General features: G+C 43.2%; 1 protein-coding gene across 6 annotated transcripts in view; it reads left to right on the top strand.

The window, feature by feature from the left end:
- Positions 1-6,744, top strand: part of SLC24A5 (solute carrier family 24 member 5) — a 101,542-nt gene extending 94,798 nt beyond the window's left edge. For all 6 annotated transcript variants that reach the window (XM_077263728.1, XM_077263730.1, XM_077263731.1 and 3 more), the window contains one exon: positions 6,397-6,744. In XM_077263728.1, the coding sequence (XP_077119843.1) occupies positions 6,397-6,719 (323 nt within the window). In that variant the 3' untranslated portion in view covers positions 6,720-6,744. The remainder of the gene's footprint in view (positions 1-6,396) is intronic.
- Positions 6,745-24,124: the final 17,380 nt, after the last annotated feature.

Genomic DNA, 24,124 nt, shown 5'->3' with positions numbered 1-24,124 from the left:
CACCTCTAGATAAGTTCCTTAGGGGGTCTACTTTCCAAAATGGTGTCACTTGTGGGGGGGTTTCAATGTTTAGGCACATCAGTGGCTCTCCAAACGCAACATGGCATCCCATCTCAATTCCTGTCAATTTTGCAGTGAAAAGTCAAACGGCGCTCCTTCCCTTCCGAGCTCTCCCATGCGCCCAAACAGTGGTTTACCCCCACATATGGGGTATCAGCGTACTCAGGACAAATTGCACAACAACTTTTGTGGTCCAATTTCTTCTCTTACCCTTGGGAAAATAAAAAATTGGGGGCGAAAAGATCATTTTTGTGAAAAAATATGATTTTTTTATTTTTACGGTCCTGCATTATAAACTTCTGTGAAGCACTTGGTGGGTCAAAGTGCTCACCACACATCTAGATAAGTTCCTTAGGGGGTCTACTTTCCAAAATGGTATCACTTGTGGGGGTTTCAATGTTTAGGCACATCAGTGGCTCTCCAAACGCAACATGGCGTCCCATCTCAATTCCTGTCAATTTTGCAGTGAAAAGTCAAACGGCGCTCCTTCGCTTCCGAGCTCTGTCATGCGCCCAAACAGTGGTTTACCCCCACATATGGGGTATCGGCGTACTCAGGACAAATTGTTTAACATCTTTTGGTGTCCATTTTCTCCTGTTACCCTTGGTAAAATAAAACAAATTGGAGCTGAAGTAAATTTTGTGTGAAAAAAAGTTAAATGTTCATTTTTATTTAAACATTCCAAAAATTCCTGTGAAACACCTGAAGAGTTAATAAACTTTTTGAATGTGGTTTTGAGCACCTTGAGGGGTGCAGTTTTTAGAATGGTGTCACACTTGGGTATTTTCTATCATATAGACCCCTCAAAATGACTTCAAATGAGATGTGGTCCCTAAAAAAAAATGGTGTTGTAAAAATGGGAAATTGCTGGTCAACTTTTAACCCTTATAACTCCCTAACAAAAAAAAATTTTGGTTCCAAAATGGTGCTGATGTAAAGTAGACATGTGGGAAATGTTACTTATTAAGTATTTTGTGTGACATATCTCTGTGATTTAAGGGCATAAAAATTCAAATTTGGAAAATTGCGAAATTTTCAAAATTTTCACCAAATTTCCATTTTTTTCACAAATAAACGCAGGTAATATCAAAGAAATTTTACCACTATCATGAAGTACAATATATCACGAGAAAACAATGTCAGAATCACCAGGATCCGTTGAAGCGTTCCAGAGTTATAACCTCATAAAGGGACAGTGGTCAGAATTGTAAAAATTGGCCCGGTCCATAACGTGCAAACCACCCTTGGGGGTGAAGGGGTTAATGAAAAACAGCTTCAATATCCTTGCTGTCACCTTCAAGACGAGCAAAAATGATCTAGCACCATAATAATGCAAGACGAATCAACAAGCACTATACTGTGAGTTCTCTATAAATATTGAGTGGACATAAAAAATTGTCATTTTAAAGAGAACCTGTCACCCCCAAAATCGATGGTGAGGTAAGCACACCGTCATCAGGGACTTATCTACAGCATTCTGTAATCCTGTAGATAAGCCGCCGATGTTACCTGAAAGAGGAGAAAAAGAAGTTAGATTATACTCACCCAGGGGCGGTCCCGCTCCGATGGGCGTCTCAGGTCCGGTACAGCGCCTCCCATCTTCATTCCATGACGTCCTCCTCTGGTCTTCACACCGCGGCTCCGGCGCAGGCGTACTTTGTCTGCCCTGTTGAGGGCAGAGCAAAGTACTGCAGTGCGCAGGCGCCGGAAAGGTCAGAGAGGCCCGGCGCCTGCGCACTTCAGTACTTTGCTCTGCTCTCAACAGGGCAGACAAAGTACGCCTGCGCCGGAGCCGCGGCGTGAAGACCAGAAGAGGATGTCATGGAATGAAGATAGGAGGTGCCGGAGCGGACCTGAGACACCCATTTGACCGGACTGCAGCGGGACCGCCCCTGGGTGAGTATAATATAACCTGTTCTTCTCCTCTTTCAGGTAACATCGGGGGCTTATCTACAGCATTACAGAATGCTGTAGATAAGCCCCTGATGACGGTGAGCTTACCTCACCATCGATTTTGGGGGTGACAGGTTCCCTTTAATAAACACCTCACTCAAAAATCTCAGTGGTAAATGACCACCTCCCGACCATAATTAGTATAATGACTTAGCTTTTGTTGGTGGAAAAATCCCGCATTTCTCCCCCTTATACTGTAGATGGAGTAGGTGTTCATCAGGGGATTATAGATATGGGGCTCCAGTCGGTTTCAATAAATTGGAGTGCACGCAATCGGGTCTTGTGTGCATCTGTACATACAGGTAGAAATTTGTCCCTTTTGAAGAAGCGCCACCGCAAAACGAGGTCCGGGGGCATGGGAGGAGCAATAGTCGCTTCACATTGTTAAGTGGAACACACGCTGCTCTCAAAGACAAGGTGGGCCGCAACCACGTGCCGAAAGTACCGGTCACATGATCGCTATAATGGAAGTGTCCCGGTGGAGCGCGATATGCGTTCCACAGGAGCCTAGAGAGGACCATAAGCACGTGACCAGAAATGATACCACACCAGTCACATGTTCATTATGGAGGCAGTGTCCAGGTGGAACGCAAAATGTGTTCCACAGAGGCCTGGGAGATGCACGCAACAGGAGGAGGCATAGTCCGTTCACATGACAAGCTTAGTGAAATGTAATGTGCCCTCAAACCCCCAATAGACCCTATTATTATACAAAAAAGATGAGTTATTATCAACAACAATCTTAATAAAGTTTGGTATAAACTAATTACAGGTGGATGAGGGACTAATGTCTGTAAATATAACCACCTCAATCTATAGGCTCATTAGTTCTCTATCAAGAAAAGGGACGAGTGGGGAAACCAATCAAAAGTTTACCACCAAAAAATAATTGTTATTGGTACACTTACTACAAATATATAAATAAGGTGTGTGGGTAACTAGTTCAAGAACAGAACTAGAAGGAAATTTATTGGCACTATCCCTTAGGGATGAATGTGCCACTGCTAAACTCACCATCTGATAGACAATTGCGTAAAGACTAAAATAAACAAAAATCATACAAAGCTAGTGAAGCTGAGCTGTTCATTCATTTCCCCCTTGATTCAAGTAGAATGATCCATCATGTCTCCCTCTGTAGGATCCTTGTGTCCCAGTCACCCAGCCTCTGGGACTGGGGTACTGTTTCAATAAGGAGAATGTTGTCAAATCTCCCTGGTGAACACTGACCATATGGCGAGCCAATGGCGTGTCCCTCTTATGGTTAATATCTCCAATACTCACCCCAATCCTCACTTTTAGGGGCTTAAAATTTTCAATGTGACGACCTAATGTTACCAAATTCTGTGTAGTACCAGTGGGTTCAAAATGCTCACTATTCACCTGGATAAAATCCTTGAGGGGTGTAGTTTTCAAAATGGGGTCACTTTTGGGGTTTTTTCACTGCTTAGGCACATCAGGGGCTCTCCAAACACGACATGGCGCTCGCAGACCAATCCATCAAAGTCGGAGTTCCAAAATGTCACTACTTCCTTTCCGAGCCCTGCAGTGGTTTCCTCCACTTATGGGGTATCGGCATACTCAGGAGAAATTGCACAAGAATTTTTTTTTGGGTCCATTTTCTCCTGTTACCCTTATGAAAAAAAAAATAAAAGGACATTTTTGTGGGTAAAATGTGATTTTTGTATTTTCACAGCTCCACATAATGAACTTCTGCGAAGCATCTGGGGGTTCAAAGTGCGCACCACATATCTAGATACTTTCCCTGAGGGGTCTAATTTCCAAAATGGGTTCACTTATGGGGGTTTCCACTTTTTAGGCACATCAAGGGCTCTCCAAACGCGGCATGACGTCCACTCTCTATTTCAGCCATTTTTGTGTTCAAAATGTCAAACTGTGCTCCTTCCCTTTCGAGCCCTGCTATACGCCCAAACAGTGGTTTTCTCTACAAAATGGGTTATCCGCGTATTCGGGAGAAATTGCCCATCAAATTTTAGGGTCCATTTTCTCCTGTTACCCTTGTGAAAATAACAAACTTGGAACTAAAGTTAAATTTTTGTGAAAAAAAAAAAAAGTTAAATGTTCATTTTTTTCTTCCACATTGTTTTAGTTCCTGTGAAGCATCGGAAAGGTTAATAAACTTCTTAAATGTGGTTTTGAGCACTTTGAGTGGTGCAGTTTTTAGAATGGTGTCACTTTTAGGTATTTTGTTATATAGGCCCCCCCAAAGTCACTTTAACTGTGAGGTGGTCCCTAAAAAATGGTTTTGTAAATTTTGTTGGAAAAATGAGAAATTGCTGATCAATTTTTAACCCTTATAACGTCCTACTATTTTGTGTAACCTAACGTTCTGATTTAAGGGCATAAGAATTAAGTTGGAAATGTGGCAAATATTTTGCAATTTTCAAATATTTTTACAAATGTTACACAAGTCTTATCGAACAAATGTTACCACTATTATAAAGTACAATGTCACAAAAAACAATTTCAAAATCCGTGGCGTTAGTCATCACATAAAGTGACACTAGTCAGATTTTAAAAATTTGGCCTGATCATTAAGCTCAAACTTGGCTTGGCCACTAAGGGGTTAAAGCAGTCCTCATAAATATTTGTTTATATTAATTGGGTGTATATCTGCACGTAATGTAGAGTGAGTGTATTAGTAAAGTCACCTACCTCCTTTTCTCTGCTTCTCACTTTTTTTCATGCGTTTTTTTTTTCTCTTTGTGCATGCCAATAAAGTTGAGTGGACACAGAGAAAAAAAAAAAACTTCCTGTAGATAAATAGAATGAATATAGAATGAATAGATAGATTGATAGAATAGATTGATAGAATGAATAGATAGAATAGATTACCTGCGGAAACCTCTTCACTGGCATTTTCCCACGGTCCAGAGGTTACCTCAGGTCAGGCAGTGAGGGAGCGCAGGCTCGGTGACGTCATTACTAGTTACTGAGCCTGCGCCTGCTCATTCATTCCCCAGTAGCTTACAGCCGGTAGCGGTCGCATTAGCAGCGCTCCCAGTTGTAAGCTTTATCTCCCGAGATAAGGGAAATGTTTGTGCTGGTTTATTATTTTTATTTCAGAATATCGAGGGCTTCGCTTGGAATGGCAAACTTAATGAAATAAAACAATACACACAGTTTTACCACTTTATTAAAGACTTTTTTCTTACTGTGTGTGTGTGTTTATTTAACCCTATAACTACTATAGGATTAGTACTGGATAGGTGTCTTATTGACACCTCTCAATTACTAAGCTGGCTTAATGTCACCTTACAATAGGAGGGAGACATTAACCCCTCATTACCCCGCTTGCCACCGCTACAGGGCAAGTGGGAAGAGCCAGGCAAAGTGGCAGAATTGGCGCATCTAATAGATGCGCCTTTTCTAGGCAGCTGTGGGCTGCTATTTTTAGGCTGGGGGGGCCTATATCAACGGCCCCTTACCAGCCTGAGAATACCAGCCCCAGCTGTCGCTTTGCAAGGCTGGTTGTCAAAAATGAAGGGGACCCAACGCCGTTTTTTAAAATTATTTAAATAATTTTAAAAAAGCGTGATGACCCCTCTATTCTTGATAACTAGGCTTGCTGAATCTGACAGCTGAGGGTTGCAGCCCCCAGCTGTGAGTTTTGTCTGGCTGGTTATCAAAAATAGGGGGGAACCCACGCTGTTTTTTTTTAAGTATTTATAGCGCAAGATAAGCAGATAAACTCCCATCCGCTGCTCCTGCTCTCACTGTATTTAGCGGCTGTAGATGATGGGAGCAGTAAAGTTTATACCTGTGATCACAGCTGAGTGCTCCCGCTGTCTTCTGACAGCGTGGGAACCGCAGCTCTCTGACCGGCGGAGGATTTCCCCGCCGATCAGAAGCGGTGCTTGTTGCGCTGTCATGCATATGACAGCATTTCAAACACTGTAATGGGGATCAGGTCTGCGCTGCTGGATGACAGGCTGCATGGACGCATCGTGCAGCCTGCCATATAGGGGTAGCAAAAAAACGCTACAAAGCACAAAATACTGATGACACAAAAAAACAATGTGTGTGCATGAGATTTCTGAAATCTCATAGACTTTGCTTGCACTGTAAAAAGCAGCTGAAAATTAGCATTAAAAAATGCAGTAATAAAACGTCCTGTGTGAACCTACCCTGTCTGTATCTGAGAACTGCTGTAGCCTGTGCTCTGAGGGCCCAAGCTGAGATCAATTCAACTTTATAAACAAACACACTGCAATTTGGTTAATGCTATTGCTGAACAAACACGACTTAGAACGCCACTTTCTCCATGAGGGAAGCTCTCTTTGTGCCTCTATAGTGAGTTATTTTTTGTGGCCTAACAGGTGACCTTGAAATATTGTAATTACTCGTCTCCTCTTGTTTTTACAGGAAAGGGTGACATGGCCATGTCGAACATTGTGGGATCAAATGTATTTGACATGCTTTGTTTGGGAGTTCCCTGGTTTATTAAGACTGTTTTCATAGACCGGTCATCGCCAGTGGAAGTGAACAGCACTGGAATAACCTATACTACCATCTCTCTATTGTTCTCAATTGTTTTTGTATTTGTGGCAGTACATGTAAATGGATGGAAGCTCGATAAGAAGCTGGGTGTCCTGTGTCTAATCATGTACCTTGTTTTTGCTACATTGTCCATTCTGTATGAATTGGGAATTATAGGAGGTATACCTGTACGTTCCTGTGGAGACTAATAAATGTGATGTTTGATCATCTTAATTACTTTTCATTACTGATTTGCTCATTTCAGGAGAAAAACTTACCAACCGCAATGGGAACTTGTTGGATTATTTTTACATATGGTAGTATGGGATGGTTGTACAAATGCTTCCCAGTAAAGGACTGGGCTACACGGCGACTTGTTTCCCCGTGACACTGAAAAAGCAGTGAAAGCCTGGATGTAATGATTTCCTATGGTGTTGCGTTGTGACTAGTGATAAGCGAAGATGCTCGCCACTACTCGGTACTTGCTCGAGTATCGCTATGCTCGGCGAGCACCGAGTATTTCCGAGATTATTCGGCGGGAGCTCGGGTCTCCACCCTGCAATTTTGGCACTCTTTAGAGCACCCATGACAGTGCACGGATTGTCAGCCATGCACTGTAATGCCGCAGCCATCTTTGTTGTGGTATTACAGTGATTGGCTGGCCGCACAGCGTCATCAGGTCTATAAGAGACCTGGCGCCGTCCTGCTTGCCGCATTCTGCTCCGGACATAGCGAGTGTAGGGAGAGCTGCTGCTGAGATGGGGTCAGAATCGACCTTTTAACCCCTTTCTGACATCTGATGTACTATCCCGTCGATGTGGCCTGGGCCCGTATTACCACCGACGGGATAGTACGTCATATGCAATCAGCCGCGCTCATGATTATCACAGCTGACATCCGGCACTATGTGCCAGGAGCGCTCACGGACCGCTCCCGGAACATTAATCCTCGGAACACAGAGATCAAACATGATCACAGCGTTTCGATGGCATAGGGAAGTATTGCTCAGGGAGGGGGCTCCCTGCGTGCTTCCCTGAGACCCTCGGAACAACGCGATGCAATGGAGGTCCTGGATCCAAGATGGCCGCAGGTGTCCTTCCGGGACCTGCAGGGAGGTGGCTTGCGAGCACCTGCTGAGAGCAGGCGCCGGCAAGCCTCCTGCACTGCCTGTTGATCGCTGATCTGACACAGTGCACTGCTAAGTGTCAGATCAGCGATCTGATAATATATAGTGATGTCCCACCCTGGGACAATGTAAAAAAGTTAAAAGAAAAAAAAAATCACACTGTAAAAATATTTAAAAAAAAATTAATTCCTAAGTAAAGAAAGAAATAAATATTGTTCCAATAAATACATTTCTTTATGTAAATAAAGAAAACAATAAAATTACACATATTTAGTATCGTCGCGTCCGTAACGACCTGACCTATGAAACTGTCCCTCTAGTTAACCCCTTCAGTGAACACCATAAAAAAAAATTAAGAGGCAAAAAACAATGCTTTATCATGCCGCCGAACAAAAAGTGGAATAACACGCGATCAAAAAGACAGATATAAATAAACATGGTACCACTGAAAATGCCATCTTGTCCCGCAAAAAACGAGCCGCCATATAGCGTCATCATCGAAAAAAAAGTTATAGCCCTCAGAATAAAGCAATGCAAAAATAATTATTTTTTTATATAAAATTTTATTGTATAAAAGCGCCAAAACCTAAAAAATAAATAAATGCGGTATCACTGTAATCGTACTGACCTGAAGAATAAAACTGCTTAATCAATTTTACCAAACGCAGAACGGTATAAACGCCCCCTCCCCCAAAAGAAATTCATGAATTGCTGGTTTTTGTTCACTCCTCCTAACAAAAATCGGAATAAAAAGCGATCAAAAAATGTCATGTGCCCGAAAATGGTATCAATAAAAACGTCAACTTGTCCCGCAAAAAAAACAAGACCTCACATGACTCTGTGGACCAAAATATGGAAAAATTATAGCTCTCAAAATGTGAAGCAAAAACTATTTTTTGCAATAAAAAGCGTCTTTTAGCGTGTGACAGCTGCCAAACATAAAAACCCACTATAAATAGTAAATCAAACTCCCCTTTACCACCGCCTTAGTTAGGGAAAAATAATAACATTTAAAAAATGTATTTATTTCCATTTTCCCGTTAGGGTTGGGGCTAAAGTAAGGGTTAGGATTGGGGCTAAAGCTAGGGTTGGGGCTAGAGTTGGGGTTAGGGTTTGGATTACTTTTACGATTGGGTTAGGGGTGTGTCAAGGTTAGGGGTATGGTTAGGGTTGTGATTAGGGTTAGGGGTGCGTTGGGATTAGGGTTAGGGGTGTGTTGGGATTAGGGTTAGGGGTGTGTTGGGGTTAGGGGTGTGGTTAGGGTTGGGATTAGGGTTACGGGTGTGTTGGGGTTAGGGTTGGAGTTAGAATTGGGGGGTTTCCACTGTTTAGACACATCAGGGGCTCTGCAAACACAACGTGACGCCCACAGACCATTCCATCAAAGTCTGCATTCCAACTACTTCCCTGCCGTGTGCCCAAACAGTGGTTTACCCCCCACATATGGGGTATCAGCGTACTCAGGACAAATTGTACAACAACTTTTGCGGTCCAATTTTCCTGTTACCCTTCGGAAAATAAAAATTTAGAGGCTAAAAAATCTTCTTTGCAGGAAAAAAATTATTTTTTATTTTCACAGCTCTGCGTTATAAACTGTAGGGAAACACTTGGGGGTTCAAAGTTCTCAAAACACATCTAGATAAGTTCCTTTGGGGGTGTAGTTTCCAATATGGGGTCACGTGGGGGTTTCTACTGTTTAGGTACATCAGGGGCTCTGCAAACGCAGACGCCCGCAGACCATTCCATCAAAGTCTGCATTCCAAAACGCCACTTCTTCTCTTCCGAGCCCCGATGTGTGCCCAAACAGTAGTTTTCTCCAACATATGGGGTATCGACGTACTCAGGACAAATTGAACAACAACTTTTGGGGTCCAATTTCTCCTGTTACCCTTGGGAAAATACAAAACTGGCGGCTAAAAAATCATTTTTGTTGAAAAAATGATTTTTTATTTTTACGGCTCTACATTATAAACTTCTGTGAAGCACTTGGGCGTTCAAAGTGCTCACCACACATCTAGATAAGTTCCTTAGGGGGTCTAGTTTCCAAAATAGGGTCACTTTGGGGGGTTTCCACTGTTTAGGCACACCAGGGGCTCTCCAAATGCGACATGGCGTCTGATCTCAATTCCAGCCAATTCTGCATTGAAAAGTCAAATGGCGCTCCTTCCCTTCCGAGCTCTGGCATGTGCCCAAACAGTGGTTTACCCCCACATATGGGGTATCGGCATATTCAGGACAAATTGTACAACTTTTGGGGTCCAATTTCTCCTATTACCCTTGGTAAAATAAAACAAATTGGATCTGAAGTAATTTGTTTGTGAAAAAAAGTTAAAGGTTCAATTTTTTTAAACATTCCAAAAATTCCTGTGAAGCACCTGAAGGGTTAATAAACTTCTTGAATGTGGTTTTGAGCACATTGAGGGGTGCAGTTTTTAGAATGGTGTCACTTTTTGCTATTTTCTATCATATAGACCCCTCGAAGTGACTTCAAATGTGATGTGGTCCCTAAAAAAAATGGTGTTGTAAAAATGAGAAATCGCTGGTCAACTTTTAACCCTTATAACTCCCTAACAAAAAAAAAATGTTCGTTCCAAAATTGTGCTGATGTTAAGTAGACATGTGGGAAATGTTACTTATTAAGTATTTTGTGTGACATATCTCTGTGATTTAAGGGGATGAAAATTCCAAATTGGAGAAATGTGAAATTTTCAAAATTTTCGCCAAATTTCCGTTTTTTTTCACAAATAAAATATCAAAGAAATGTTACCACTATCATGAAGCACAATATGTCACGAGAAAACAAAGTCAGAATCACCGGGATCCGTTGAAGCGTTCCAGAGTTATAACCTCATAAAGGGACAGTGGTCAGAATTGTAAAAATTGGCCCGGTCATTAACATGCAAAAACCACCCTTGGGGGTAAAGGGGTTAATAGTGTAGGTCTGCAACTGTTCAGTCTGCAACTCCTGAGAAACCAACAGTCCTTTTTAGGGCTAATTCGGGGGTCACGAGATTGCAGTGCTAGGTAGGCAGGGGAGTCTATGCGCTCATATCCACATCAGTGCTAGGCCTGCAGGCACTATATGTGCGTACATAGCTCTCATTGCATACCTCCAAAAGCTCCATTACTGTCTGCTGCTGATGATTATTTAATACATATCTACCTGCAGTTGTCTGTGGCTTTTTTTTTCCTTCACCTGATACCTGCTCCATGTATTCTAAAGCAATCCATAGCCCCCTTATTTTAACATCTATTTGCTTGTTCACGCTGCCTACTACAGCCAGGTTATTGAAATCTAAGAACGTGCAAATCTACCTCTTTTTTTTTTTTTTGTCCTAGACACCAAATGTGAGTGCGCCAAAATAATGTTTTTATTTTTGTCATACTTGCTGACACAATTTAGTTGTGCCAAAAAAAATCAAGGCCACATTTAGATCAGTTTGTTATCTGAGGCTGACAGCTGGTGTATCAGTGGTGGAAAAATCGTAGTTTCGCAGGCATACAGTACCTATCATAGTTCTGTGTGCTAGCCTTGTTCTTTTTTTTTTTTTTTTTTTAATTCACCCAAAAAATATATATATTTTATACAGTCTGTTATGTCAGGCTGAGGCCTGGTGTATCTGTGTTTGAACCTTATGCCTGTGAAGCTACGATTTTTCATAGTTCTGTCTGCTAGCCTTGTTCCACTCTTAAAAAAATAAAAAAATTCTCTAAAAACTAAAAAAAAAAAGTATACAGTCTGTTCTGTCAGGCTGAGGTCTGTTATGTCTGTGGTGGAAAAATCATACCTTACAGGCATACTGATAACATTTTGCTCCAAATAAATACATTTGTGTTGAGCTTTAGAAATAGTTCAGAAGTCCATTTAAAATGGGCAAGGGAAAGGGACGGGGAAGTGGACGTGATGCTGATGGTGCATGCAGAGGACGAGGCCGTGGCCAAGCTGAAAGTGGGCCACAACAAAGACCCACATCTTCTCGCTCGCACTTCCTGTCCCAGTTTCTAGGGGATCGCAGCACACCGCTATTGAAGCCAGTGCAGTGTGAAAACGGTTGTTGGTTGGATAGCGGATAATGGTTCCAGTCACTTAGCCACCACCACCATGTCTTCCACACGGTCAAGTCTGAGTAGCCGTGAGTGTGGACTGGATATCCCTCACCCTGATCATCCTTCCTCTCACCATGCCGAGTGGCCTAAGACAACTGATCCCACACTTGGACACTCCGAACAGCTGTTCGGTTTTCCCTTTCAAGATTCCAAACTCTCGGCCGATCAACTTGAAGTGGGACCAGATGAGATCGCATGTAGCGATGCCCAAAGCTTTGACCAGCCACGGTCGCACGAAGGCGATAATGGGAAAGTGTCACAAGAGGTGGACGATGATGATACACAATTGCCAGAAAGTCAGGAGGAGGAGTAGGGTGCGGATGTGGAAGACAAGGTGGTGGATGACATGCAGAGTGAGGACAGCAGCACGGGTATCAGGAAGGAGGTATATCGCCCCAACAGGCAGGAAGAAGCAGTGTGGCCACAGACAGAAGGCGTGCATCTGTTCCCCGTAACACCAACATGAGGCAAGTTGCCATTCCAACTGTTAGATCTTCCCAAGTCTGCTTATTTTTTAAAGACTCTTGTCAATAACCCCAAACAGGCCATTTGCAGCACCTGCCATTCCCACATCAGCAGGGGTAGCAAAACTACCAGCCTGACCACCACCAGAATGATCAGGCACATGGCAGCAAAGCGCCCGACTTTATGGGCCGAACCGCAGGCTCCAGGAACTCTGTCTGCAGGTGACACCACTGCTTCCACTGTTTTGCGTAGAAGCCAATCCCCAGTCCACCGTGCATGTGAAGATGCCTCTAGCCCTGCACCTGTTGTTGCCCAGTCAAGCAGCACCATTATCATGCCCGTCCACGTCCTTGTCCCAGCACAGCCTTCAGTTGTCTATACCCCAGTCATTGGAACGCAAGCGGAAATACCCAGCCAGCGCCCCACAGGCCACAGTACTAAATTCTAACATTTCTCTCCTGCTTGCGCTCGAAATTGTTGGTTTTTAGGCTCGTTGAGATGGAAGCTTTCTGCAACCTGATGGCGGCCGTCCCAAGGTACTCGGTCCCCAGTCGCTATTTCTCCCAGTGTGCCGTACCGGCATTACACCAGCATGTGTCCCACAACATTACCCGTGCTCTCAACAATGCTGTTACTGGGAAAGTCCACCTAACCACGGACACGTGGACAAGTGCTTGTGGGCAGGGATGGTATATCTCACTGACTGTACTACAAGCACTGTAAAATAAATTTCACTACATTTGCAATTTGATACCCCTAGAGTGTGTGGTGTATACTAATTATTTTGGGTACAAGCACAGCTGTCATACTGTCTGTTCAGCGGGGATAGCCTGAGGACAGGGAGGAGGATAAAGACAGCTTGGTCAGTCATCCTGTTGGTGAGGACATGGAAGTCTTGCCTGTTAGCAGTCTGGCATGCATGGCTGACTTTATGTTGCGCTGCGTTTCACGTGGCCCTCGCATTATAAAAATTTTTGGTGACACTCATTACTGGTTGGTGACACTTCTAGACCCACACTACATGGAGAACTTTCAATCTCTTCTGCCAGAGGCAGAGAGGTGTACTAAAATGTTGCAGTATTAGAGGCCCCTTGTAGCGGAATTACTTAAAAAATTCCCATGTGAGGACGCTGGCAGCAGACGTCAGTTTGTTGTACAGCCAAGGAGTCCAAGCGAGAGAGACAGAATTACAATCCAGCTCAGGCAGGGAAACAATGGCAAAGTTCTGGGACAGTTTTCTCAGACCCTCCCATCGTGCTAGCACAGAGGCAAGGGGTGCTGTCACAAGAAGTGCAATTTTTGGGATGATGCCGAGAGAGGACCTTGCAGATCATACAAACGTCCTATGTGATTCTTCTGTGCCTTTTAATTATTGGGTATCCAAGCTGCACACGTGGCATGAACTGGCTCTCTACGCCTTGGAAGTCCTGGCCTGCCCTGCTGCTAGCGTTCTGTCAGAGTGGGTTTTTAGTGCCGCTGGTGGAATTATAACGGATAAGCGCATCCGCCTGTCAAATGAAAATGTTGACAGGCTGACTCATATAAAAATGAACAAGTGCTGGATTGGGCAAGATTTCTGTACACCACCAAGAGAAAACAGCGAAACATAACCTGTAATACATTGTCTTTTTTGTGGAGGTGTATTGTCATGCATCTCTTTCCAACCACACATGGCTATCCGCTTCCTGATTTCGTCTGTTTGGTGTCCTCCTCCTTATCCTCATCATCCAGTACAACACCAGGGTGAACGTATTCCATGATGCAAAAGTCACTCAATTTTTGTGCAAGGGTGTCTACGATGCCCATAGTATATTTTTAAAAAATGTATCCCCCTTGGGGAAATGTTGGTCAGCCCATGCACTGCGTGTATGGGCATTACAAGTCTAGGAGACACTCCTTTACATTGTGCCTATTTTTTCATGAGTCCTTCAGCAATGTCTCCTCATTCTCAACCACTAGATCACCAGGCTTAACGTATTCTGTGCCGCTACAGGCAGTCCAATTTTTGGCAAGGGAGTCTATGATGCCCATAGTATATTTTTAAAAAATGTATCCCCCTTGGGAAAATGTTTGTTAGCCCATGCACTGCTTGTATGGGCATTACAAGTCTAGGAGACACACTCCTTTACATTGGACCTAGTTTTTAATGAGGTGTTCAGCAGTGTCTCCTCATTCTCCACCACTAGATCACCATATTCCACGCTTAACGAGTTCTGTGCAGCTATAGGCAGTCCAATATTTGGCAAGGTTGTCTATGATGCCCATAGTATATTTTAAAAAATGTATCCCCTTGGGGAAATGTTTGTCAGCCCATGCACATAGTGTATGGGCATTACAAGTCTAGTAGACCCGCTCCCTTAAATTGGGCCTAGTTTTTAATGAGGCCTTCCTCCACCTCTCATCATTTTCCACCACTTGATCACCAGGGTTCACGTGTTCCGTGCTGCTACAGACAGTCAATTTTTTGGCAATGGTGTCTGTGATCCCAATTAAATATTTTTTTTAAATTTACCCCCATGAGGAAATGTTTGTCAGCCCATACACTTAGTGTATGACACGAGTCTGAGAGATCCGCTCCTTTGTAATGGGACAGGTTTTTTTATGAGGCCCTCCTCCATGTTTCTTCCAAGGGGGATTGGGGTGCATGCAAATTTGGGTCAAGGCGGCCCTTGCATTCAATGCATAAGAAAACAGTATGGCAGGACCAACTGAAGAATGTAAAGTGGCTTTTCCTGTGGCGGCCATCCAGTACCTGGGTTCAAAGGCTATGGGGTGCATATGACTTGATAGCAGGGCAGGCCTTGCAAGTAATACATAAGAAAACAGTATGGCAGGACCAACTAAAGAATGTAAAGTGGCTTTTCCTGTGGTAATCCAGTATCTGGGTTCAAAGGTTTATTTGGGTGCATATGACTTGATAGCAGGGCAGACCTTGCAGGTACTACATAAGAAAACAGTATGGCAAGACCAACTGAAGAATGCGAAGTGGGTTTTCCTGTGACCATCTAGTACCTGAGTTCAAATGCTTATGGGGGCATATGACTTGACAGCAGGGCACGCCTTGCAGGTAATACATAAGAAAACAACAGCATGGCAGGACCAACTGAAGAATGTGAAGTGGGTTATCTTGTGGCCATCCAGTACCTGGGTTCAAAGGCTTATTGGGGTGCATAAGACTTGATAGCAGTGCAGGCCTTGCAGGTAATACATAAGAAAACAGTATGGCAGGACCGACTGAAGAATATGAAGTGGGTTTTCCTGTGGCCATCCAGTACCTGGGTTCAAAGGCTTATTGGGGTGCATAAGACTTGATAGCAGGGCAGGCCTTGCATTCAATGCAACATTTTTTCAGGAAGCCCTCCTGTACCTCTCGTCAAAGGGGTATTGGGGTGCGTTGTAATTGTTGGCAGCCCAGCCACTCACTTCATAGGCAATAACAGCATAGGAGACCCACTGTTTAATAATGGCCCTTTAAGAATATTAATGCCCCTCTAAAAATAGGCTTTGAGACTTTAAGACTGAGTCCCTCTTTCATAAATGAAACAAGATGTGTCTCCTTATGTGTCACACACCACATAGCCAGCTAGGGTTGTTAAATGTTACAATGACATTTCCCAGTGAATGCATTTGTATTGGTTGAAAGCAATGTAAAAGTTGAAAAACGCATCAAAAACGCTGCGTGATCATAGCCCAAGTTGATGGAGGAAAATTTTGGTCTGGGGTTAATTATTTTCCCTTATATAAAAGTCATTACCCTGGAAAAGATGTACCTTAACATATTTCCCAGCAAAATCCATTTTGGTTTTGTTTTTTGGTGCACCTGTAAAAAAGGCGTGAAACTCTGACAACATTGCTTACAGCTGTGACTTTGGAGTCAGAAATGCTTCCAGGGGCGATCCCCATGATATTCCCATGTCATTTGAGCAGTGTTTCCATCATTTTCAGACATTTTTTAGACCTTTAAAAGGACCCCCAGGGCAGATCGCGGTAAAAAAACTCGGGTTTCCCATAGACTTACATTGGTCGAGAACCCGAGTATTCCAATTTGCTCGACCCGAGGAACGAGCACCTGAGCATTTTACTGCTCGCTCGTCACTAGTTGTGACCTGCAACAGAGGCAGAGATGCAAAAGTGTCTGGTGACATGTCACACATGACCCACTTGCCATATACTTCAGGGCAAGTTGCATGCAACTTGGCTGTTCCATTTACATCAAAATCAGAGCTGTAAATGGTGGTATAACAGGTCACAGACCAGTTACACAAATGGTTTCGGTCAGTTAACTCCCTTAGACATGTTGCCCCAGCCTAAAAATGATTTTTGTAGAGATCTGATGTGCCAGTTATAAGAAATCTAGGGTAGAAATCATATGCAAATAAAGCTGGAAGTGCACTGGGGGGGTGTCCACTTAAAATAAATAGTCCATGTACAATGACACACCAGGAATGCACTGTCAGTCTGATTTGACATATGGCTTATCAGCTAGATCGCATGACTGGCAGGACGGATCTCTACTACAAAAGGTGTCTTTTTTTTTAATTAGGAGACAAGCATCTATACAGCCACAGCCATTAATTCCTCATCTAAAACTGTCCTGACAAATGTACATTATATGAACAGCGGTGTACTATCAATGTCGGCAACTGCTATTGTGCCCTTAAGTTGGGGAAACCGATGCTATACGGCCCCGCTCCCTGGCCGACATTTACCCATATGTAGACGGTCACAGAATAGAATTTAAAAAAACAACATACACGTGCTTCTCACAAAATTAGAATATTATCAAAAAGTTAATTTATTTAAGTTCTTCAATACAAAAAGTAAAACTCGTATATTATATAGAAAAATATTTTGAATTGAGAGTCCTCAGTGGTTGATACCATTTAATGGCTAACTGAAAAGATGGTAACAAATTGCAAGCTTTTGAGACTACTTGGGTCTCTTCATCAGGAATATACTAATAGAAATTCTGAAGAATCACATATTTATGCACAACACCGCACAGAAAAATGCCATAGATAAGACAGATGCCATTTTTGTTGTGCATAAATATGTGATTCTTTAGAATTTCTATTAGTCTATGCCTGATGAAGAGACCTGAGTAGTCTCGAAAGCTTGCAACTTGTTACCATCTTTTCAGTTAGACATTAAAAGGTATCAACCACTGAGGACTCTCAATTCTAAATATTTTTCTATCCACTGGCTAACACGGTACCAAGATATATATATCTTTCCTGTGTATTATATAGTCATTACAAAAATAGTGATCTATTTCAAGTATTTATTTCTGTTAATGTTGATGATTATGGCTTGCAGCCAATGAAAACTCAAAAGTCATTATCTCAGTAAATTAGAATTAACAAAAAAAAAACACCTGCAAAGGCTTCCAATAAGCATTTAAAATGGTCCATTAGGTCTGATTCAGTAGGCTCCACAATCTTGGGGAAGACTGCTGACTTGACAGATTTCCAGTAGGCAGTCATTGACACACTCCACAAGGAGGGTAAGCCACAAAAGGTCATTGCTAAAGAAGCTGGCTGCTCACAGAGTGAATATCCAATGAAAAATTGAGTGGAAGGAAAAAGTGTGATAGAAAAAGGTGCACAAGCAACCAGGATAACTGCAGCCTTGAAAGGATTAAGAAAAAAACATTCAAAAATTTGAGGGAGATTCACAAGGAGTGGACTGCAGCTGGAGTCATTGCTTCAAAAGCCACCACACACAGACGTATTCAGGACATGGGCTACAAGTATCGCATTCCTTGTGCCAGCCACTCATGGCCTGGGCCAAGGAGAAAAACAACTTGGCTGTTACTCAGTGGTCCAAGGTGTTCTTTTTTCAGATGAAAGTTAATTTTGCATTTCATTTGGAAATCAAGGTCCCACAGTCTGGAGGAAGAGTGGAAAGACACACAATCCAGGCTGCTTGAGGCCTACTCTGAAGATTCCACAATCAGTGATGGTTTGGGGAGCCAAGTAATCTGTTGGTGTAAGTCCACTGTGTTTCATCAAGACCAAAGTCATTGCAGCCGTCTACCTGGAAATTTTAGAGCACTTCATGCTTCCGTCTTCCAACAAGCTTTTAGGAGATGGAATTTCATTATCCAGCAGGACGTGGCACATGTCCACAATGCCAAAAGTACTAAGACCTGGTTTAAAAATAACAGTATCACTGTGCTTGATTGGCCAGCAAACTAGCCTATTGTCAAGAGGAAGATGAGAGACACCAGACCCAACAATACAGATGAGCTTAAGGTTGTTATCAAAGCAACCTGGGCTTCCATAACACCTCAGTAGTGTCACAAGCTGATCGCCTCCATGCCACGCCGCATTGATGCAGTATTTGATGCAAAAGGAGCCCCGACCAAGTATTGAGTGCATTTACTGAACATACATTTCAGTAGGCCAACATTTCGGATTTTAAAATCATTTTTCAAGCTGGTGTTATAAAGTATTCTAATTTACTGAGATAATGACTTTTGGGTTTTCATTGGCTGTAAGCCATAGTCATCAACATTAACAGAAATAAACACTTAAAATAGATCACTCTGTTTGTAATGACTCTATGAGTTTCACTGTTTGTATTGAAGAACTGAAATAAATTAACTTTTTGATATTCTATTTTGTGAGAAGCACCTGTATCAGCAGATTTAATTATACGAAGGAGCTGTGTACACTAACTGTAAACCAATGTATCCAGTCTTCACTTTGTGATTTAATATGAGTGCTGTAAAGTTTCCACTAAAAAGCCTCCCACACTAGCTGGAATGTTGTCTCCTAGTCTGGTAATGGGAAACAAACAAAATAGGAGTACATGGTTATCAGAAAGAGGATTTTTCAAAAGTGGTATTAACAAATGCGCATCATGCAAATATGCCAAACCAAAAATATAAATGTAGTACTTAATGGGAGTGTGGTATAGTGCATAGAGTACACATGTGACAGGTATATCGGGTGTACAAACCCGTAAGGTGCATCAAAGGATTAATGACCATATAAGGGATTAAACAAGCCTGAAGTAGTTAACCCCTCAAATGTATCCAAGCCGACCGACCGAAGGAAATATTAGATTTAATTTTTTTTCAGATTGGAAACGGTTAACCGATCACCAAAGGATGGGGATTGGAGACTATCCCTCTTTAGTAGGGAAACACACTGGATTTTAATGTTAAACTCCTCTTCCACAAGGTCTAAATCAGAGAACAGATCTAATATTGTACAATTGATGGCTTACATATGTATTATCTCCCATACTGTTGTATTTTGATTACACTCACTATGCTGGCTTTTTCATGTCACCGTGTGGGGCTTATACATTTTGTGCCATTTGAGTCTAAACTAGGTTACGAGTAAGAACCGTCAACCTTTTTTGATGCTTTCTTGGGACTTCTACCAGTAGGATATATGTATTGAATGACTTGTACACGTTTTTATATAGATTACAATGAACACAAGTTTTTAACGTGCAGGATATGCTTATAGGGCTGTTATGCAAGTAGTGTGTGTAATGCCTGTCTGTGTTAGGCTTGCCACACACTTAGGCTACTTTCACACTAGCGTTTTTGGCAATACGTCGCAATGCGTCATTTTGGCGAAAAAACGCATCCTGCAAAAGTGCTTGCAGGTTGCGTTTTTTCACCATTGACTAACATTAGCGACGCATTGCCACACGTCGCAACCGTCGTGCGACGGTTGCGCCGTGTTGTGGCGGACCGTCGGCTGCAAAAAACGTTACATGTAACGTTTTTTGCGGCCGACGGACCGCCATTTCCGACCGCGCCTGCGTGGCCGGAACTCCGCCCCCACCTCCCCGCACCTCACAATGGGGCGGCGGATGCGCTGGAAAAGTGCATCCGCTGTCCCCGTTGTGCGGCGTATACGCTAGCGTCGGTACGTCGGCTCGACGCTCTGCGACAGGCCGAGTACGACGCTAGTGTGAAAGTAGCCTTAGGCTCCATTGAGGCCTCCCTGAAATGACTCAGGAAACCTGTAAGTGTCCAAGGAAGTGGAGGAAAAAAAAAAGTTTGGTGCACTTCTGTCGCCATACCAAAGCCAATGAATGTGGAACATTTAATGATTATTTTGCGCCATAAAGGCGTGTCCTGTGGGACATACGTGATCCCTCCTGCAGTGACAAGTATAGAATAGAAGCAGCTTGTTGTCAGGACTAGAGATGAGCAGACCATTCAAGGTTTGGTTCGGATTCGGCAAACGGACTGATATTCGCCAAATGTATCAGAACCTCATTTAATTCAATGAGAGACACAACTAAATGCATAGACAACACACACCTTCAGGGGGGACAAAGCTGCCCAAAAGTTCAAATTAGGGGCAGACACCTGGAAAAGTGGCATCAATTGACTCACAGTACAAATTTGATAACGGCACAGCAGCAGTCAGCCACAGGCCATGCATATGAGGTATCAGGGTTTGGGCAAGCATTTAGAGCTTTGCATTTAAGTTTAATTAAGACGAGGTGGGTGAGGGACCAGTGTAAGCTTGCTGTGCTGGGAGCCCTGTTACCTTATGCAACAGTTTAAATGTGATTTTTGATCAGCCACACTCAAGTGGCACAAATATCAGCTTGGTATACCACAAATGTTTAAGGATAGTAACACTGACTGTGAGTGCCGACCGTAAAGCAGAGCGCAGCGGTGACGTCACCGCTGCGCTCTGCTTTTACTTTACGGCCGGCACTTACACAGTCAGTGCAGGTGGCAGACACCGGAATGTGAGTATGTACTGTTTGTTTGTTTTTTACATTACGATGGTAACCAGGGTAAACATCGGGTTACTAAGTGCGGCCCTGCGCTTAGTAACCCGATGTTTACCCTGGTTACCTGGGGACTTCGGCATCGATGGTCGCTGGAGAGAGCTGTCTGTGTGACAGCTCCCCAGCGACCACACAACGACTTACTAACGATCACGGCCAGGTCGTATCGCTGGTCGTGATCGTTGGTAAATCGTTTAGTGTAACGGTACCCTTAGAGTCATAACCAGCTGGTCAATGCTGCTGACACTAGGGCTATAACTTTGGTTATCTTCTCCTCCAGCAGATAACATCTGTTTCCCGGAGTCCAACTGATGCAGAGGCGAGGTACCGCCTTTTTATTCAGTACGTTTCCTGTCCTTGATGGGTATATACCCTCTATCAGGCGGAGCTGTCATGGAAGAAGGGGAAAAAACAAACACTGCATTTCACTTTGAAAACACCCTATCGTCAAACATGATGGTGACTGCACAATGTTGTGGGGATGTTTTTCTTCAGCATGGACAGGGAAGTTGGTCATAGCTGATGGGAAGCTGGATGGAGCTAAACAGGCAAATCCTGGAGGAAAACCTTAGAGGCTGCAAACGACTTGAATGTAGGTTCTCCTTCCAGCAGGACAACAATCCTAAGGGCTTGTTTCCACATGCCAGGCACACGTCCGTATCTCGCATGTGGGAACCAAGTTCTGGCGTCGGCACTCCAGAGCGGAGCGTGCGGCCGCACAGGAGCACATGGAGCTGCACAGCTCTGCTCCAATGTGCCGACACCAGAACTTGGTTCCCACATGCGAGACACGGACGTGTTTCTCGCATGTGGAAACAAGCCCTAAACCTACTGCCAGAGTTGCAATGGAATGGTTTAGATCAAAGCATATTCCTGTACTGTGGCATGACTTAAAATTGCTGCTCATGGACGCTCTCCATCCAATCTCAATTACCTAGTTTGCAGAGAATTATCAGAAATGTCAGCTTAAGGTGCAAAGATGGTGGAGACATACCCTGCAATACTTGCAGCAGTAATTTCAGCCATTTTCAGATTTATATTTTTTAAATATTTAGATAGTCCTGTATAATCAATCCTTACTTGCAATGCATTTAAGTTTGTGGGAGCACCGTGAAAAGAAAAATGTGAAAACATTCATGGGGTATGAATGCTTTTTCAAAGCTCTGTAGGACACTGGTGCAACATTTGTCTCCCAGCTCCTCACATTATGGGCCAAACCCACCAATGTATGCACCCTGCCATTATCGGGAACATTCTTATGTCCAGCACCAGGACCTACCTTTTAGCCAACCAAACCCAGGTTACTCTTATGCCACACTTTATCCACCCATCAAAGCCAATGCCCCACGTCCATGGAATCTACATATGGTGGGCCTTCTACTTTCCAAACAGACTAGGCCCATTAACCCTTTCACGACATGCGCCGTACTATTACTGCGCATGTCGTGTCTCCCCCTTTGATGTGGGCTCCGGCGCTGAGCCCACATCAAAGTCGCGACATGTCAGCTGTTTTGTACAGCTGACATGTGCGCGCAATAGCGGCGGGTGAAATCGCTATTCACCCGCCGCTATTAACCTGTTAAATGCCGCTGTCAAACGCTGACAGCGGCATTTAACTACCGCTTCCGGCCGTGTGGCCGGAAATGACCTCATCGCCGACACCTGTCACATGATCGGGGGTCGGCGATGTGTCAGGACAGTAACCATAGAGGTCCTTGAGACCTCTATGGTTACTGATGCCGGCCTGCTGTGAGCGCCCCCCTGTGGTCGGCGCTCATAGCACACCTGCAATTCAGCTACATAGCAGCGATCTGATGATCGCTGCTATGTAGCTGAGCCAATCGAGTTGTGCCAGCTTCTAGCCTCCCATGGAGGCTATTGAAGCATGGCACGAGTAAAAAAAAAATGTTTTTAAAAATATGAAAAAAATATAAAAAATATAAAAGTTTAAAACACCCCCCTTTCGCCCCATCCTAAATAAAACAATTAAAAAAAATCAAACCTACACGTATTTGGTATCGCCGCGTTCAGAATCGCCCGATCTATCAATAAAAAAAAAGCATTAACCTGATCGCTAAACAGCGTAGCGAAAAAAAAAATCGAAATGCCAGAATTACGTTTTTTTTGGTCGCCGCAACATTGCATTAAAATGCAATAACGGGCGATCAAAAGAACGTATCTGCACAAAAGTGATATTAAAAACGTCAGCTCGGCACGCAAAAATAAGCCATCACCCGACCCCAGATCATGAAAAATGGAGACGCTACGGGTATCGGAAAATGGCCCTTTTTTTTTTTTTTTTTTTTTTATCAAAGTTTTGAATTTTTTTTCACCACTTGGATAAAAAATAACCTAGACATGTTAGGAGTCTCTGAACTCGTAATGATATAGAGAATCACAATAGCAGGTTAGTTTTAGCATTTAGTGAACCTAGCAAAATAGCCAAACAAAAAACCAGTGTGGGATTGCACTTTTTTTGCAATTTCACCGCACTTGGAATTTTTTTCCCGTTTTCTAGTAAAAGACATGGTAAAACCAATGGTGTCGTTCAAAAGTACAACTCGTCCTGCAAAAAATAAGCCCTCACATGACCATATTGACGGAAAAATAAAAAAGTTATGGCTCTGGGAAGGAGGGAAGTGAAAAACGAAAACGCAAAAACGAAAAAGGGCCGCGACTTGAAGGGGTTAAAGATCCAGCTCACCAAACACTGTTGTTTTATATAATAAAGTATTAGGTTGTAATTATGTTGAAGATGCATTACCGGTAATGGTAGTGCACATCACTAATGATAAAGAAGGGGAGGGAATATAAGGGTTCTGTTATGGGCTCTGTAAAATCCCGTTACCGTTAAGTAACTAAGATTTTTTCCCTTCTCCAATGACAGCACCACCTGAGACATTTATATAGATCAAAGGACCCTAGGGAGGGATCAATGCTTGTAACAACTTTCTCCTAAAGGATAGGTCAACAGAGGAAGACAGCTTAAGACAATAGTGGTTATAGAAGGTTGAAGGGGAAGACTATGTAGCCGCTTTACATATTCTGTCAATCAAAGCCTCCGCTTTTTCAGCCCAGGAGGTCACCATGGCCCTGGTGGAATGGGCCTTCAGAGTCTCAGGAACTGGCATATTACTACAGGTG

This window comes from Ranitomeya variabilis, chromosome 5 (genome assembly GCF_051348905.1).
Source record: "Ranitomeya variabilis isolate aRanVar5 chromosome 5, aRanVar5.hap1, whole genome shotgun sequence".
NCBI classification, from domain to species: Eukaryota; Metazoa; Chordata; class Amphibia; order Anura; family Dendrobatidae; genus Ranitomeya; species Ranitomeya variabilis.
The sequence above is the reverse complement of the archived record's forward strand: the minus strand, read 5'-3'. Positions and strand labels throughout refer to the sequence as shown.